The 13,730-nt window shown below is 36.8% G+C and overlaps 1 protein-coding gene across 1 annotated transcript in view; it reads left to right on the top strand.

Annotated features, from left to right (window-relative positions):
* The window catches only part of REV3L (REV3 like, DNA directed polymerase zeta catalytic subunit), a 113,677-nt gene that overhangs the window by 42,330 nt on the left and 57,617 nt on the right, over positions 1-13,730 (top strand). Inside the window, exons 3-5 of the mRNA XM_063389820.1 lie at positions 1,033-1,107; positions 2,501-2,661; positions 6,619-6,715. Of these exons, the coding sequence (XP_063245890.1) occupies positions 1,033-1,107; positions 2,501-2,661; positions 6,619-6,715 (333 nt within the window). The remainder of the gene's footprint in view (positions 1-1,032; positions 1,108-2,500; positions 2,662-6,618; positions 6,716-13,730) is intronic.

Below are 13,730 nucleotides of genomic sequence, written 5' to 3'. Positions count from 1 at the left end.
CTACCTCTCTGGGTTATTCTAGGTTCCCTGAGACCAGGTGTGTCTTGCAGGAGCCTGATTCTAGGTGGGGTGGTTTTTTTGGTTCATGTAAAAGGGCCCCCACAGAGACTCTCAAGTCATATTTGTCTGTCTGATTCTTACAGCAGCACAGGCCAGGAAGTAGAGGCTCTGAAACGTTTATTAATCTGTCAAGATGACCATTGTGTTTTATTTAGTGTAGCTTTCAATATTGAATGTTAGCATTTTAAGGATTCTATTAGTTAATTTTTATTTAACTTGCATAACCAAGAGCTGAAAAATAAGTCATATCATAATGAATAATGGGAAAATATCCTAGTAGATCACAGGTAATCGAAGTACATGCATTCAGTTTTTCATCATTTTCATCATTTTTTTCATCTTCAAAACAATGTAAATGCTAATTTTCAGTGTAGTGCAACACTATGTTTTATTTGCTTTTTTCGTGAATTTCTGAAATACATTCTTTCTAATTGTTAAGTGTAGGAAGATAATATTTCTGTTCCCAGCCAGTTTTGGTGGCTTTTAGGTCTTGTGAGTAAAATGGCTGCAATAGCTTCAGTTTTTTTCAATCAGAACGTTCCGATGTTTTTCCAGTAACAAAGAAGGTCACCTACCAGATTTCTTGATGTTGTTCTTTTTGTGAGAACTATGTAAATTATACATCTCAGTAATGAAAGCTGTGCAGAGTAAACTGTTGATGACAATCTTTACTCGAATAAGTGAGAACTGGTAGAAGTTAGGAGAACCTGTGTCTTTTCACCTGTCTTGCCTTAGAATTTCAGAGCAGTCATTAATGAAAGTCAGCTGCTCATTGCCTTAAAGCAGCATAAGAGTGTTTCAAGATACTTTGTTTGCATAAGAGGCTAAGAAGGGGAAGACCTAAATGAAATACATCTTCATCTTTACTTGGGTGGATAGACATGCTTATTTAATACTCCTTATATTCAAATGCCATTGAATAAATGCCACAGCATAACTGGCTAGCTTCTTGCTTTTATTCTTTCCCTCCAGGCCTTTTTATGGTTACCATGAAAAGGAGAGACAGTTTATGAAGATTTATCTTTACAATCCTGCAATGGTAAAAAGGTAAGGATGTGAAAATACGAAGTTCTGTCTGATTTCCTTATATCTTGAATAAAAAAGTCAGGTTTGAAACAAGATTTGCCAATAAGTTAACAAAATAAAAGCTCCAAAAGTATTGTCTCATTGTTTTCAAAACACTTCAAAATTTACCAATAATCTTTTAAAGCAGTAGAGTGTTAGGAGAGCAATGCCAAAACATACTTGTCTTTAGTTGTTCTGTGTTTATTGTAATTAGTGAACACTTAAACAAATTTGCATCAGCTTACTTTTCCTGTAGCTCTTAAGGAAAACAATGTAGCTGTCAAATTTTTGTAGGTTTTAATTCCAGTAAAAATTACTAAATTTATTATTTACATGGAAAACTGAATAGCTTTTGTTATTAGACAGGTTCTCTATTTTGCAATAGAGTAGTGTTCTGTTGTATGAAAGTGCTGTTCATTTCAATCTTTCTCTCAAAGTAGCTGTAGCAAATTCAGGAAGAAATAAGGAGGAATTATTTCCCAAGAATAAACTGAAATCCCTTGAGTGTGTACTATTACGTATTTAACTTTTTTTAAAAAGGTCCAGTACATGATCATAAGACAGGATTGTCTGATTTTTTTTCTAGGCAAGTGAAATTTTGTGTAGTTTACAATTTCTGTATTAATGTATGACAGGACAGTTGTTTCAAAAGTTGGAGCTTCTCACATTTGACTTGCTCCTATCCAAATAAGGACTGACACTTCACTTAAGTTACTCCTTTCTTTTTTTTCTGTATAAAACTTTATTTTTCATCCCAGTTTGTTGCATTTAGAAATGCTTAGTGCTTTTCTTTGTTGTATAGTTGTATACTGTTAATTTGAGATAAACTTATTGTACTAGTTATTCAAATATTTGCAGTTATTTTTAATGTGTAGCTGTTTAAAAGAGAGGATTTGTCCTTCTGCAGACTTTTAAAATACTGCTTCTGAGTATACAATATGTAGCTTGAAAACCATGAAGGATGTTATATGTATCATTTGTATGTCAACGAGAACCAGAGAGACTTTCAAACTTCTTACTGGTGTGTAGGCATACAGCTGCCACAGCTGTTCTGTAGAAAGATTTCCATGGCCTATAGTGGCTTTTGGATCACTTGCAGGAAAAGAATATTGTAGGATGGGGATTTTTTTCAGAGAGCTGTGTGTTTCTTAAGCTGAAGAATTCAAATCTCCTTTGCAACTAACACCCAAATATTGTATTATTATTAGCAGAGACCATCTTTGTTCATCTGTTATAGTGAAAACACAATTCTTAAGTTAAAAATACAACTAAGGCAAAATTTAAAATCTCCAGGTGTTCTATATTTTGATAAAGTCAAATATCAATATTGTTGTACTGGAATAATTTTTTCTTTATGTCTTTATTTGTCTTTTAGAGTTTGTGAGCTTCTGCAAGGTGGAGCCATAATGAACAAATCTTACCAGCCTCATGAAGCTCATATTCCCTACCTCCTCCAACTCTTCATAGACTACAATTTATATGGAATGAATTTAATAAACCTGGCTGCTGTCAAATTCAGAAAGGCAAGGAGAAAAAGTAAGGTGTTTATTTCTTAAGACCAAATAATTGTTTTGAAGGCTAAAAACTACCATTTTGAACAAGATGTCACTAGCTGTCAGGCTTTTGCTTTATTTTGGCTGAATGAGTATTGTGTTGTTTCCCTGAAGTTTGCTTTCTGTGTCAAAACAAAGTCCATATGTAGCTTTTTTCCTTTTTATGCCTCTGTGTGGGGACTGAGGAGGAAGGAGCCTGCTTCCTGAAATGAGATGCTGTATATCAAGAAACACGTTCTGTCAGCAGTGCAGCTGGGACTATTTCACAGGATGACCACACCTCTTTTCTAGAAGATGAAAAATTGTTGATATTTAGTTGAAGAATTGACATGAAAGATAGCATAATAATACTGTTGCTTTATTTTTTAATGATTTTGAGTCTTACATCAGTTCAAATTCTTTTTTTGTTGTTGCAGCAGTATCTTTACAATATTATGACTAATGATTTTCCTCTGATAACAATCAATGTTCTTCATTAAAATGCTTGTGTTTGTGCTAAAGTCATTTGCTCTAAGGTAAAATTTGAATTATTAGTTTGTGAGCAAAGGAGGTATTTAAAAAATTAATTTGGCATTTAGGATGTACACACTGACATAAAAATTAAGTTTGGTGAGAACATCCCTAATTCTTCTAAATTCTTCATTATAAAGGAGAGGTAACAGTAGGGAAAGTATGCCTTTAGTACATAATGTTTCATAAAATAAGTATTGTTTACTTAAATCATAATTGTTCCTACAGCTAAAGCAGAAGTTGAAAGGAATGGTGAAATACCTTTCTGTAAAAATGCCGAGCAATAATCATGCTGAATTTCCTCATTATTTTTATGCATGTATGTTGAGATGGCAGTAGATTAGCCCATGGAGTTTTATAACTAATTCTTGTTTAAAGGAAAATACTCTTCATACTCAACAATAGGCCACACTTTTTGCTGGTGTCAGAACTGTAGGAAGGCAAAAGCTCTGCCGTGAACAGAGAATCTTCAGGATTTTCAGTCCTGAGGAAGTATAGTCAGGTACCTTTAGTCTTCCAAATATTCAAATCAGCCTTCTGAAACCATGCAATGTGAAATCAAGTAGTTACTTCCGTTCTTCTTCCATAGGTCTTTTGTTTCTCTCTTTCAGATGATAGATGAAAAGTATAAGCTGTTTGTATTCTTCATCATTTATTTAAGGATGAGAAGCCTAAGTTTTGAATGGCAAAAGGGGATGAAAGAGGAGCATTTTTAATTTTAACTGTTCTTATAGGGAAGAATCCAATAAAATAAAAGGAAAAAAATGACAGTGCCTTGTCTGGCCTGATCAGACGCTGGCTGCAGTGCTCGTAGGAAGATTCATTCTGCTTTGCATGGCTCCACATTCCACATGCATCAGTAGCCTGCCTCAGTCTGTTGGAGTCCCCAGGCACAGGATCACTGTCAATTGCTCCTGGCACAGCAGCCGAGCGACAAATGGTTTGTCCCTGGTGCAGCCTTACAGAGGCACTGCTGTCAAAAGCCTGTCCTTGTGCAGCAGCCCTCTCTGAGCTCAGGCTGTAGGAGTGGTGAAGAAGGCACAGCCTCTGCTGACACCTGGCACACTTTACCTGCCTGTTCCTCAGCCTCTGTGTTATGGGAGCGTGCATTCCTTTCAGGAATAGCTGTGTCACACAGGCCAGGCCAAACATCCTTTCTTAGACAGCAGTAAAAGCCTTGGCCAAAAGATGTGCAGCAAACACTTACCTTACTTCCCTTGCAGATGATGATATAAAAATGAGTCTGGCAATTAATATGTTTGTCAATGTAAGCAAGCAACCTCAAGAGCCTGTTCATAGTGGTATTTTTCTCACTGAGATAAGCTGGTCCTTTTGAAGGCTGAGACAGGTTGGCATTCAGATTTCTAGTAGCAGGAATATTCTGCCTTCATCAGCCTGTATCCAGAAGGTGCAGCAGTTCATTTTCTCAAGTCCTTGTCTTTATGGGCTATGAAGAAGGCTGCCTATTCATTCATGCACCACATAGAACTGTAACTATAGCAAAACTTATTTTCAGTAGCTGAATCTGCTTCCATAGTAAGACTCTGAAAGACCTTGATGTGTCATTGCTACTGTCTTTAAAGGTCTTGATTATATCAAGAGGAGGGGAATATTGAGTGTCCTTAAATTCCTATCCCTATGATTAACTTTACTGAAGAAACAAACTGATACAGGAATTTGAGCCTTGATTTTTAGAAGTATATGAAAACAGCAATAATATGGAATAAGAAAGGGAATAATGCACTGAAGCTTTTGTGGTGTGATATTTGAAGTGCATATAATTTTTGAAAATAATAGTATATATTTTACCCGTTGACCTATGATCTTGCATAGCTGCTGTGAGATGCATTTTCCTTTAAAATATACAAGTATTCATCAACTTAACATAATCAAGTTGCAGATGAAAAACAACAAGAGATGTTCCCATGCATAGTCAGCTTACATTTTAATACGGAGTATTAGGTGAAGTGCCACGCAGTAAAAACGTGGCTGTGTTTCTTCCTGGACTAGCTGCCCAGGACAAGCCATCACTTTTGAACCGCACAGACAGTAAGGTGTGGAAGGTTTGAGCTGGATTTGTGCAAATGGGATCGGATAGTTTGTGTTGTCTTTCCAGAATCACCTGTTTAGGCCCTGAAGTGCATAGACAGTAACAGCACAGGTGTGACTGGAGCATGAGCTGGCTCTGCACAAGCACAGGAGTGTCTTTTCACCCCACTTGAGTGGGGCATCTTTGTGCAGTGTCAGTACACTTCAGAGACTGATGTAGGAGCAGGGTTTGCAGAAACCTAGTTTGGGTGCAGTGAACTTGGTCTGGAGCATATGGAATTAAGCCTGGTTGTTTCTGTTTGTACCTTCTAAGGTTCTTTTGGCATGGTACCTGCCAGTTGCTTCTGTAGTAACTTAGGGCTTTTTGCTACATGACGTATCCCTAAACCTAATATTCCGAGTAGTGGAGTACACAATGGCAAGACTATTATGAAATTTATAAAACAAACATACAGGTTCTAATAAATATTTAATTACTGGAGACCTCTGACAATTGAGTCAATACAGAAGTGTTTGCTATGGCTGAAAGGTAATAAATTTAATACTAGAAAACTGCTAGTGTGTGACACCAGTATAGCTGAGAAAATTCAAGGTTCAAGCTGGTCTTTCAGGTAGAAGTGGGAGACTGAGTAATTTTCAAAGTCTCCATTCATTCTACCTCCCTCCAGCTCTATTCCTGGGCCATTTTCTTTCTTGTGCCATATCCTGTGTATATTGTCTTTCTTTTCTCTGAAGACTGAGTATTCAGGTGGAGACCTCAAGGGAGGTAGGAATTCTTCAGAGACCACTTCAGCAGTGTGACTTTGGAGCACACTTCCTTACACAGAGACTTCTGAGCAAACTTAGAGTGTTTTCTGTATTTGTAGCTCAGACAATGTCTGCCTTCAATGCAGGTTTCCACTTACTGCTGCTACCATTGTATCTGGAACGTATTGTATATTCCCTTCCAGCTCACAAATAAGAAAAACTGAAAGTATGAAGTAGAATTTCTTTGGCTTCTAATTTCCATTAGGATTTAAGCTGTGGACCCAGGAAATTCTGAAGTTTGTATCAGACTTTGATTTATTTTGAAATTTTCAGAAATAGGAGAAGATTGAATTTAGGCTAAGATATGACTAGAATCCAAAAAATGTAGTTGGAATAATGTCGGTGTATTGGAAGTATATTTTTCTTTTTATATGTGTCTGTGTGTTAGAAGGAAAATGAGATCATGTATAAGATAGCATAGTTAAAGGGTGAAGGTGATATCCTACAGTGCTTTTTATTCCTTAGGAGCAGGTGGACTGGTAATATTAAATAATAAATGCAGTTATATAATGATATTTGTAAAAAAATATTGCCACATTAATTAATTAATTTCTCATTCTACATTTTTCCCTAGGTGATACATCAGGTGTAAGTAAACATCATAGAACTCATTTGCCAGAAAATTCAAGCAACGTATCTTTCATTGAATGGGAAGAAGATGAAATACCAAGGTCAGGGACTCTTATATGTTTTACATGTTTAAAAAAAAAGTGATTATGTGACACAAATTATCATTATTTAGTTTCTCTGTATAGTCTTGGTCACCTGATGCTTTGTGGTTTATGGTTATAAAAATCCAACTGGGAAATAATGGGCAAAATTCAACTTCCTGGGTTTTGGAATGATGACTTTGGTGAAGAATTAAGCAAGCTTAATAGTTATAGAGAATATTTACACATAAGTTCACAGATTGTTTTTGTAACCATCCTTAACTAACATGACCTCACTGGTGAGGTCACACCTTGAATCCTGTATTTGGTTCTGTGCCCCTCAGTACAAGAAGGACTTTGAGAGGCTGGAGCACGTCCAGAGAAGGGCAGTGGAGCTGGGGATGGGTCTGGAACACAAGTCCTGTGAGGAGCAGCTGAGGGATCTCAGAAGAAGAGAAAAGGAGAAAAGGAGGCTCAGGGGTGACCTTATTGCTCTCTATAACTCCCTGAAAGGAGGTTTTAGCCAGGTGAGGGTCAGTCTTTTCTCCCAGGTAACAAGTGGGAGGACAAAATAAAATGGCCTGAAAAAAGGGGAGTAATAAATAATAAGAATAAACTTAATAAACAGTAAATAAAATAATCTACATTAATTTACAATAAATAAAATAATAAACAGTAAAAAGTGTCAGGGAAGGTTTAGATTGCATATTAGTTTCTTCACTGAAGGGGTGGTCAGTTTTGCAATAGACTGCCCAGGAAGTGCTAGAATCTCCTGGAAGTGTTCAGAAAATAAGTGGATGTTGTGCTTGGGGGACATGGTTTAGCACTGCTAGATTAATAGTTGGATTTGATGATCTTAGAGGACTTCTGCAACCCAGACAGCTGGGGATACAAGCATAAAGTCACCCCAGGACATAGAAGAAAATGGAATATTTCTGGAATTTTGGGAGTTCTGTGGGCAGAGTTGGGAAGGGGAGAGAAACTCACAGTATCTGAAGCTACTTTGATTTGTATAGTTTATCTACAGCAAGTTCGTTCTTTTAACCTATTTGCTAACCTTTGGCAGGCCTTTCTGTCATTAGTGATCTTCTCAGTCTTTGGGTGTCCTGTCAGTCTTCTCTGAAGAGCTTATTGGGCTCAGTATGCCACACTTCCTGCTACTGCAGAATTTGCTTCCCCAGTAGAAATTGTATGCATTAAACCATACTTCAGGTTTTTCTAGCATGCAAAAATATGAGCTTGTGTTGATTACATCTGGTTTTCTGATTCTATTACTACTTCAGGGGGATTTTGCAACAACATTCATCTAATGGTTGTATTGCAATTTTACTTCTGGTCAGTTTATGTGCAGTTTTCTTGGGCTGTTTCTTCTTTTTGGCTGCAGTTTCTTCTTTTTTGGCTCACAGTCCATTTCAGCTTTTATCTGGCTTGGTTCCACAAGCCAGCTTACTTAAACATTAAAGATTGGATCATAAATTAGACCGGGATTATCTGATGTTACTTTACATAGATGTAGGGAAGGCAGATAAAAAGAAAGCAAAGTAGATCTTCCTGGCTGTCAAAAGCAGAGAGGGATGAGCTCAGCAGAGCAGGAGCCAAGGATGCATCATCATGGCTGTAACCACAGGTCTTCTTTCCTCCTCCTTCCACGCTTCCATGTATACAGCCAGGGGTGCAGCACCTCACTCATGCCAGTCCTCCAGCACTCACACATGTTCCAGAAGTCGGATGTTAATACTAAAGGGGAAAATATCAAAACTGTCCATTCCCCTGGTATTTGTTTGGTGTACTTCTGCCAGCAGGAATTTGTTTCTTGAGTGTAAACCCTGGAAACTACATAATATACCACACAAATTCTCTGTACACCATATGCAATGATAATGGTAGTTCCTAATACACTTTACAGTTTCATTTATCATGCCAATTTGGCTCATGAGCATTTTAGGATTTATTAGTACAAGCTGTTTCTTTTCTTTATTTTTTCCAATTGAGAATCTTCTGTTTGCATTCCATTATAAGTTCCTATAGGATCTTTCATCCCATTTTTAAATGTCGTCCTGTTTTTATTATTCTGCTTCTGAGTTATCCTGCTTTTGTTTTCTGATACTACGATCTAGTTATGTATTCAGCATGTCTACTGGCTTGCCTTATCAGCATATTTCATTACTACACTGCTCTATTAATGAGATGTGAAGTAAGCTTAGTCACAGAAACTGGTCTATATTCACTTCTATGCATTTTGTCTCGATGCTCTGTCCTTTTTACATAACCTAGAGGAATTTCACATTTAGTTAGCTCTTAAAATGCTGTAATAAATTAGGAACTCATTTATGATTCCTGCAACTGAAAATGTTTACAATTGATACTGTGTTAAATGTTCTTTTGTCTAGAAAATCAATTTTTTTATTAAGGATGTTCTAGCATGACTGTCTCCCCTGTGCTGTGAGACATACATGCCATAGCAAAGCAACAAACCTAAACTTTTCCAGTCTTGATTTTCCTCTGTTCTATATCTACACAAAATTATTTGCCCATTAAAATTTCTCCTGAATTATTTATGGGAGTCATCAAGTTAAAACAGTGTTCTTGTAATCAAACCCATACTGCAGTGCCACTTTCATATTGACTTCCTGTTTCATTTCCTTTCAAATTCTGAAAATTCACTTCTAGGTTGGCTTAATGGATCTGTAATTTTCATGATCAACTTTACTGAGGGTAAATCTGACCCAGACAGTATGAGATATCTCTCCAAGGAAACCCTTTTAATTGTTTCCTGAAATGATTGTGAATCAACTGTTTCTATTTTTGATGTCTACAAGTTACTCAGTAGATGTAAAGCTGCCTTTCTTCCTTTATTTCTGTTTTCTTAACAAAGTATGTTCTGTATTCCCAACATACTTACATATCAACAGCTGTATTTATTTCTAGTTTCATGTGCAATACCTGCACAGTCCCCTCACTTTATTATCCAGTCCTCTTCAAGGTCTATCCAGTTCAGGTTGAGATATTTAACTCTTTTGTGAATTGTTTAGTAAAATTTTTTTACTTACTGTAATTTTACCACTTAAACTGCTGTTTTCAGTGGCATTTGGAGTTTCTTCTAAGTATCATGAAGTTCTAAATTTCTTTGCTTGTCCTTTAGATCAGATATGAAAATCGCATAAATCTTTCCCTACCATTCAACTGTATGCTTAAGTTGTTACTTGTTCTGTCAAGAAAAAGCAAGAAGAGAAAAGACAGTCAAATGTTGTTCAAGACCACAACATTTCTAGGCCTGTCTTGTATTCTTAGTGACTGGGATGTCTGTTTGGACTCATTATCCTTTGTGTACATTAAGAATACATTTTAGAGATAGTCCAACATATATCTGCCAAGTCCTTGCTGTAAGTGGCAGTTAACAAGTTCTCTCGTTTAACCAAGCAGTGCCAGTGATTGGGCATTGCTTCACTTTGGAACACAGTATCTCACTTGGCTGACATACAATTCTGGATACCTGGAAGGTAATATGCAAAATTTAAAAGTCACATGTGTAACATGAGCAGCATTTTGCATGAGTAAATGCTAGTGATGGTTCCTTATTTCAAAACACATTTGAGAACTATGTCCAAGTTTCTTGGTAACTGAACTCCCTCTTTCATGGTAGAGAGCACCTTGCTACTTGGCCACTTAACAAGAACAGCATTCAACCCAGCCATGTCCTGTCTTGCTCCTGGCAAATCTCCGAATTATTGACTCACTGCCATGATAAGTGCCCTGTATTAAGCCAGAGATACTTCCTTTCATGTAATTCTAGAATGATTCTATCAAGTAGACGAATGTCCATAATCTCTAGTGCCCAGGAATCCCTGATGTTCTAAGGCTTTTAGGTATAATACTTGCCAGTGTTATTGCACTGAAACCTAGGAAGCTTACCCTAAAATGGGCAGCAGTCACCTGAACCTGGTAGTGCTATCCAACAATTTTTGACAACAGGAGTTCTGGACAGGAGATTTTGTAATCCCACTCAGCTGATAATAACTGATGGAACACTTCTATGAGTTCCATTGAGAAAATTTTCTGGTAAACATCAGACTTAGAGTATCTGCCAGTCAAGTCTACCACTTGGACATGATGTGTTAAAAACAGAATGATTGGTAGAATGCTTTTGAGAAACACTTTCTTTTTTTAAATCCTAGATTTGCTGTTAGACACTAGTTTATATGGAAGTGGAGAGATTTGACAAATCACACTTCTGCACAGTCTAGCAGATATGTAATATTGCAGATTTTTGCTAGGTTTGTGACTGTCATAATTGCTTTTCTCACTTGTCAGCCTGTGCATGTTTTTATTTAGCTATTTGATTATTTAATATAATGTGCACATTACTTAAGTCACTTGAACATCCTGAAAACGAGGACATGTTTTCTGTCATAAACAGAATATGGAAAATTATTATGTCAAATTTTAGAGTCCTTAGCATAGTTGAGAAACACCTTTCAGATTCACCATGGAGTTTGTTTTTGTCTCTTGTGCTCAGTTTAACATTACAAATACCTCAGATGTGGTCATTACGGAACTTGTTTCCTTAGGCTGTCATTAATATTGGTGAATGAAGATAATGATCTTGTTGAGCACTTTTTTTAAAAAGTGTTGACTGTAGCCTTAATTCATTGCCTCAATGTCTGAGAAACCAAAGGTTGGTAGTTCTTTGAGCACAGGTTTCATCCTAAACTATAGTTTTTATCTCAGTGGATAGTGTGAACAAACTATTACTTCCTTCAAAAATAAGGACCATGTTCTCTGTTCTCAAAATAATGTATTTGGAGCTTTTTATACAAAAGTAAAATGGATTTGTATTGCAGTTTTCACCTATTGTGTAGGTATAAAAGGCATTAACTGGTGTGAGTATCCCAAGTAGCCTAGCCATAGCAACTCAGTGTTGTGCAACCCTGATTTATCTTGCTTGTTTGGAGAGTAAATTTCTGTTCTCCTGCAGCTGGGTTGCTTCTACACTGTATCACTTAACCCTGTCTTTCATACATCTGTATTACAAGTTTTATCTTGTGAACAATTATCTCTACATTCCTTCCTACAAAATGAAACATAGATGCTGTGAAAAGCTTTGCCTGGGACTTGCTGATTCATCTTTTCTAACCTTGTTCTAATACAGATATTCTCAAATCATGGTTTTGGCATTACCTAAACCACTACTTTTCTATGCAAAACAGATGCATGTAATGTGAGGCAGGTGATTAGTCTGTTGTATAAAGCAATCTTGTCAAACAGGCCATTTCTGAATATCTTTCAAGGCATTACAACTGCTAATGAAATAGTTCATATTTTCAATTAACTACAACTGGGAGAATAGTCAGATGTTCTGACTTCTTTATGCTGTCTTCTCACCTGCTAAAAACGGCATTGTAGTTACTGAGGAAATGTGTCCTGATCAGGGAGAACAGGAACTGTGGTTACTTTGTGTATTTTCCCGATATGTTGCACACATTTGTTTCAGATGAGCGAAAGCACCAAACTAAACAGCTCACCAAGTTATTGCCAATAGTCAGATGAAACGTTTCCCAAAGCAGCATGTCACCATGTTTAATAACTACTTCAGGACAGTTTGTACTCTTTTGTACTCTAAAGTTTGTACTCCCTTGCCACCTCATGTTTTTGTTTTAATCAACATAAATTGAAGCATTAGAAGGGCCAGTTAACGCTGCTCTGCTTTCATATGCCCTTCAAGGGTTTTCCTGAAGTGGGAACAAATGATTTCTTGGCCTTTGTGGTTTACCTGAATGTTGCAGAAGCTTGTAGTGCTACTGCCATGAGTTGAACGAGTGCAAGTGTCTAGCAGCTCACCTTGGCAAGGATGTTAAATGCCAGGCTAATGAACCAATTGTATTGGGAAGGCATTTTTTCAAGTCTAACAAAGAATTTACTGTGTCAGGTGTCTTTATTAGTTTTCACATAAGTCTTTAGAGTGTGCAGTTTTGACTGTCAGCCCTGCCTTCATGATGAAAGTGTTAATGACAACCATACTGATAAATCCTAGATTTGTTTTAGAAAAGGTCTGTTATTAGCTCAGTGCTTTTAATTTTAATAATATGCCATGTAAATTGAAATACTGTAGTTTTGGATAGAAAGGCTCCTCATATCTGTAATTTCGAGCTTGGGCAAAATGAGCGAACTCTTTTCCTTCAAGTTGCTCAAATTGTTTGAATGTGTTGCAGACAAAGAACATTCTTCAAATTAATATTACTATGGAAAAATACTCAAGTACATTAACATCTACCAGTTTGTTTTAAATTCAGCAATGTTGAACTTAGTGTTATTTTTATATGATAAATTCATATCAGAGCCTCTTGTAAGCAAGAAATGTGATTGCTCGGGAAGCTCTTGGCCAATATTGTCTTTGGTCTTGATCAGTTCTCAAATCACTGGCCATACTCTTGATGGGGATGTGGGAAACCAAGACATGGTGGTGTTTTTTTTTTTTACAAAATGTCCTAGCTAAATGAAGGGAAAACAATAGAAAGCTGTCTTTAGTCAGAGGAAAAGCAAATGCTGAAGTTAATGGTTTTAGTCATCAAACAAACTCTTCAGAAATAGGTCAGTAAAACACGTTTTTTCTTAAACTTTTCAAAAACTTTCCTTCTTTCTCCCTAACCCCCATTAGGTTTTGGGGTTTTTAAATTGTATTTTAAAGGAGGAAATTAGTGAAAGTGGGAAGCTCAGAACTTTGATTTTGTATCCTCCAGATGAGTCAAGGCAGGTCTTTACTGCATTTCTGATATCACTGACCATTCTGTATCATGGTCCCTTTTTGCTTGTTCCCAGAAGTGTTCTTTCTGATTTTGTAAAGGGAGCTAACAATTCTTGCAGCTTCTTCCCTCAGTCTTGTTTCCCAATGATCTTGCAGTTGTTTCTTACTGTGGGACCAAAATGCAAGTTTCAACTTGCCTGCAGTTCCTGTTGCCCACTGTGCAGGCAAATCTCTGTTTGAATCCTTTGATGAATGAATACCCAAAGTGTGTGACATGAAAAGTACACATCTTGA

The sequence above is a fragment of the Prinia subflava genome, chromosome 2, assembly GCF_021018805.1.
Source record: "Prinia subflava isolate CZ2003 ecotype Zambia chromosome 2, Cam_Psub_1.2, whole genome shotgun sequence".
NCBI classification, from domain to species: domain Eukaryota; kingdom Metazoa; phylum Chordata; class Aves; order Passeriformes; family Cisticolidae; genus Prinia; species Prinia subflava.
This window is presented reverse-complemented; position numbering and strand designations above follow the sequence as displayed.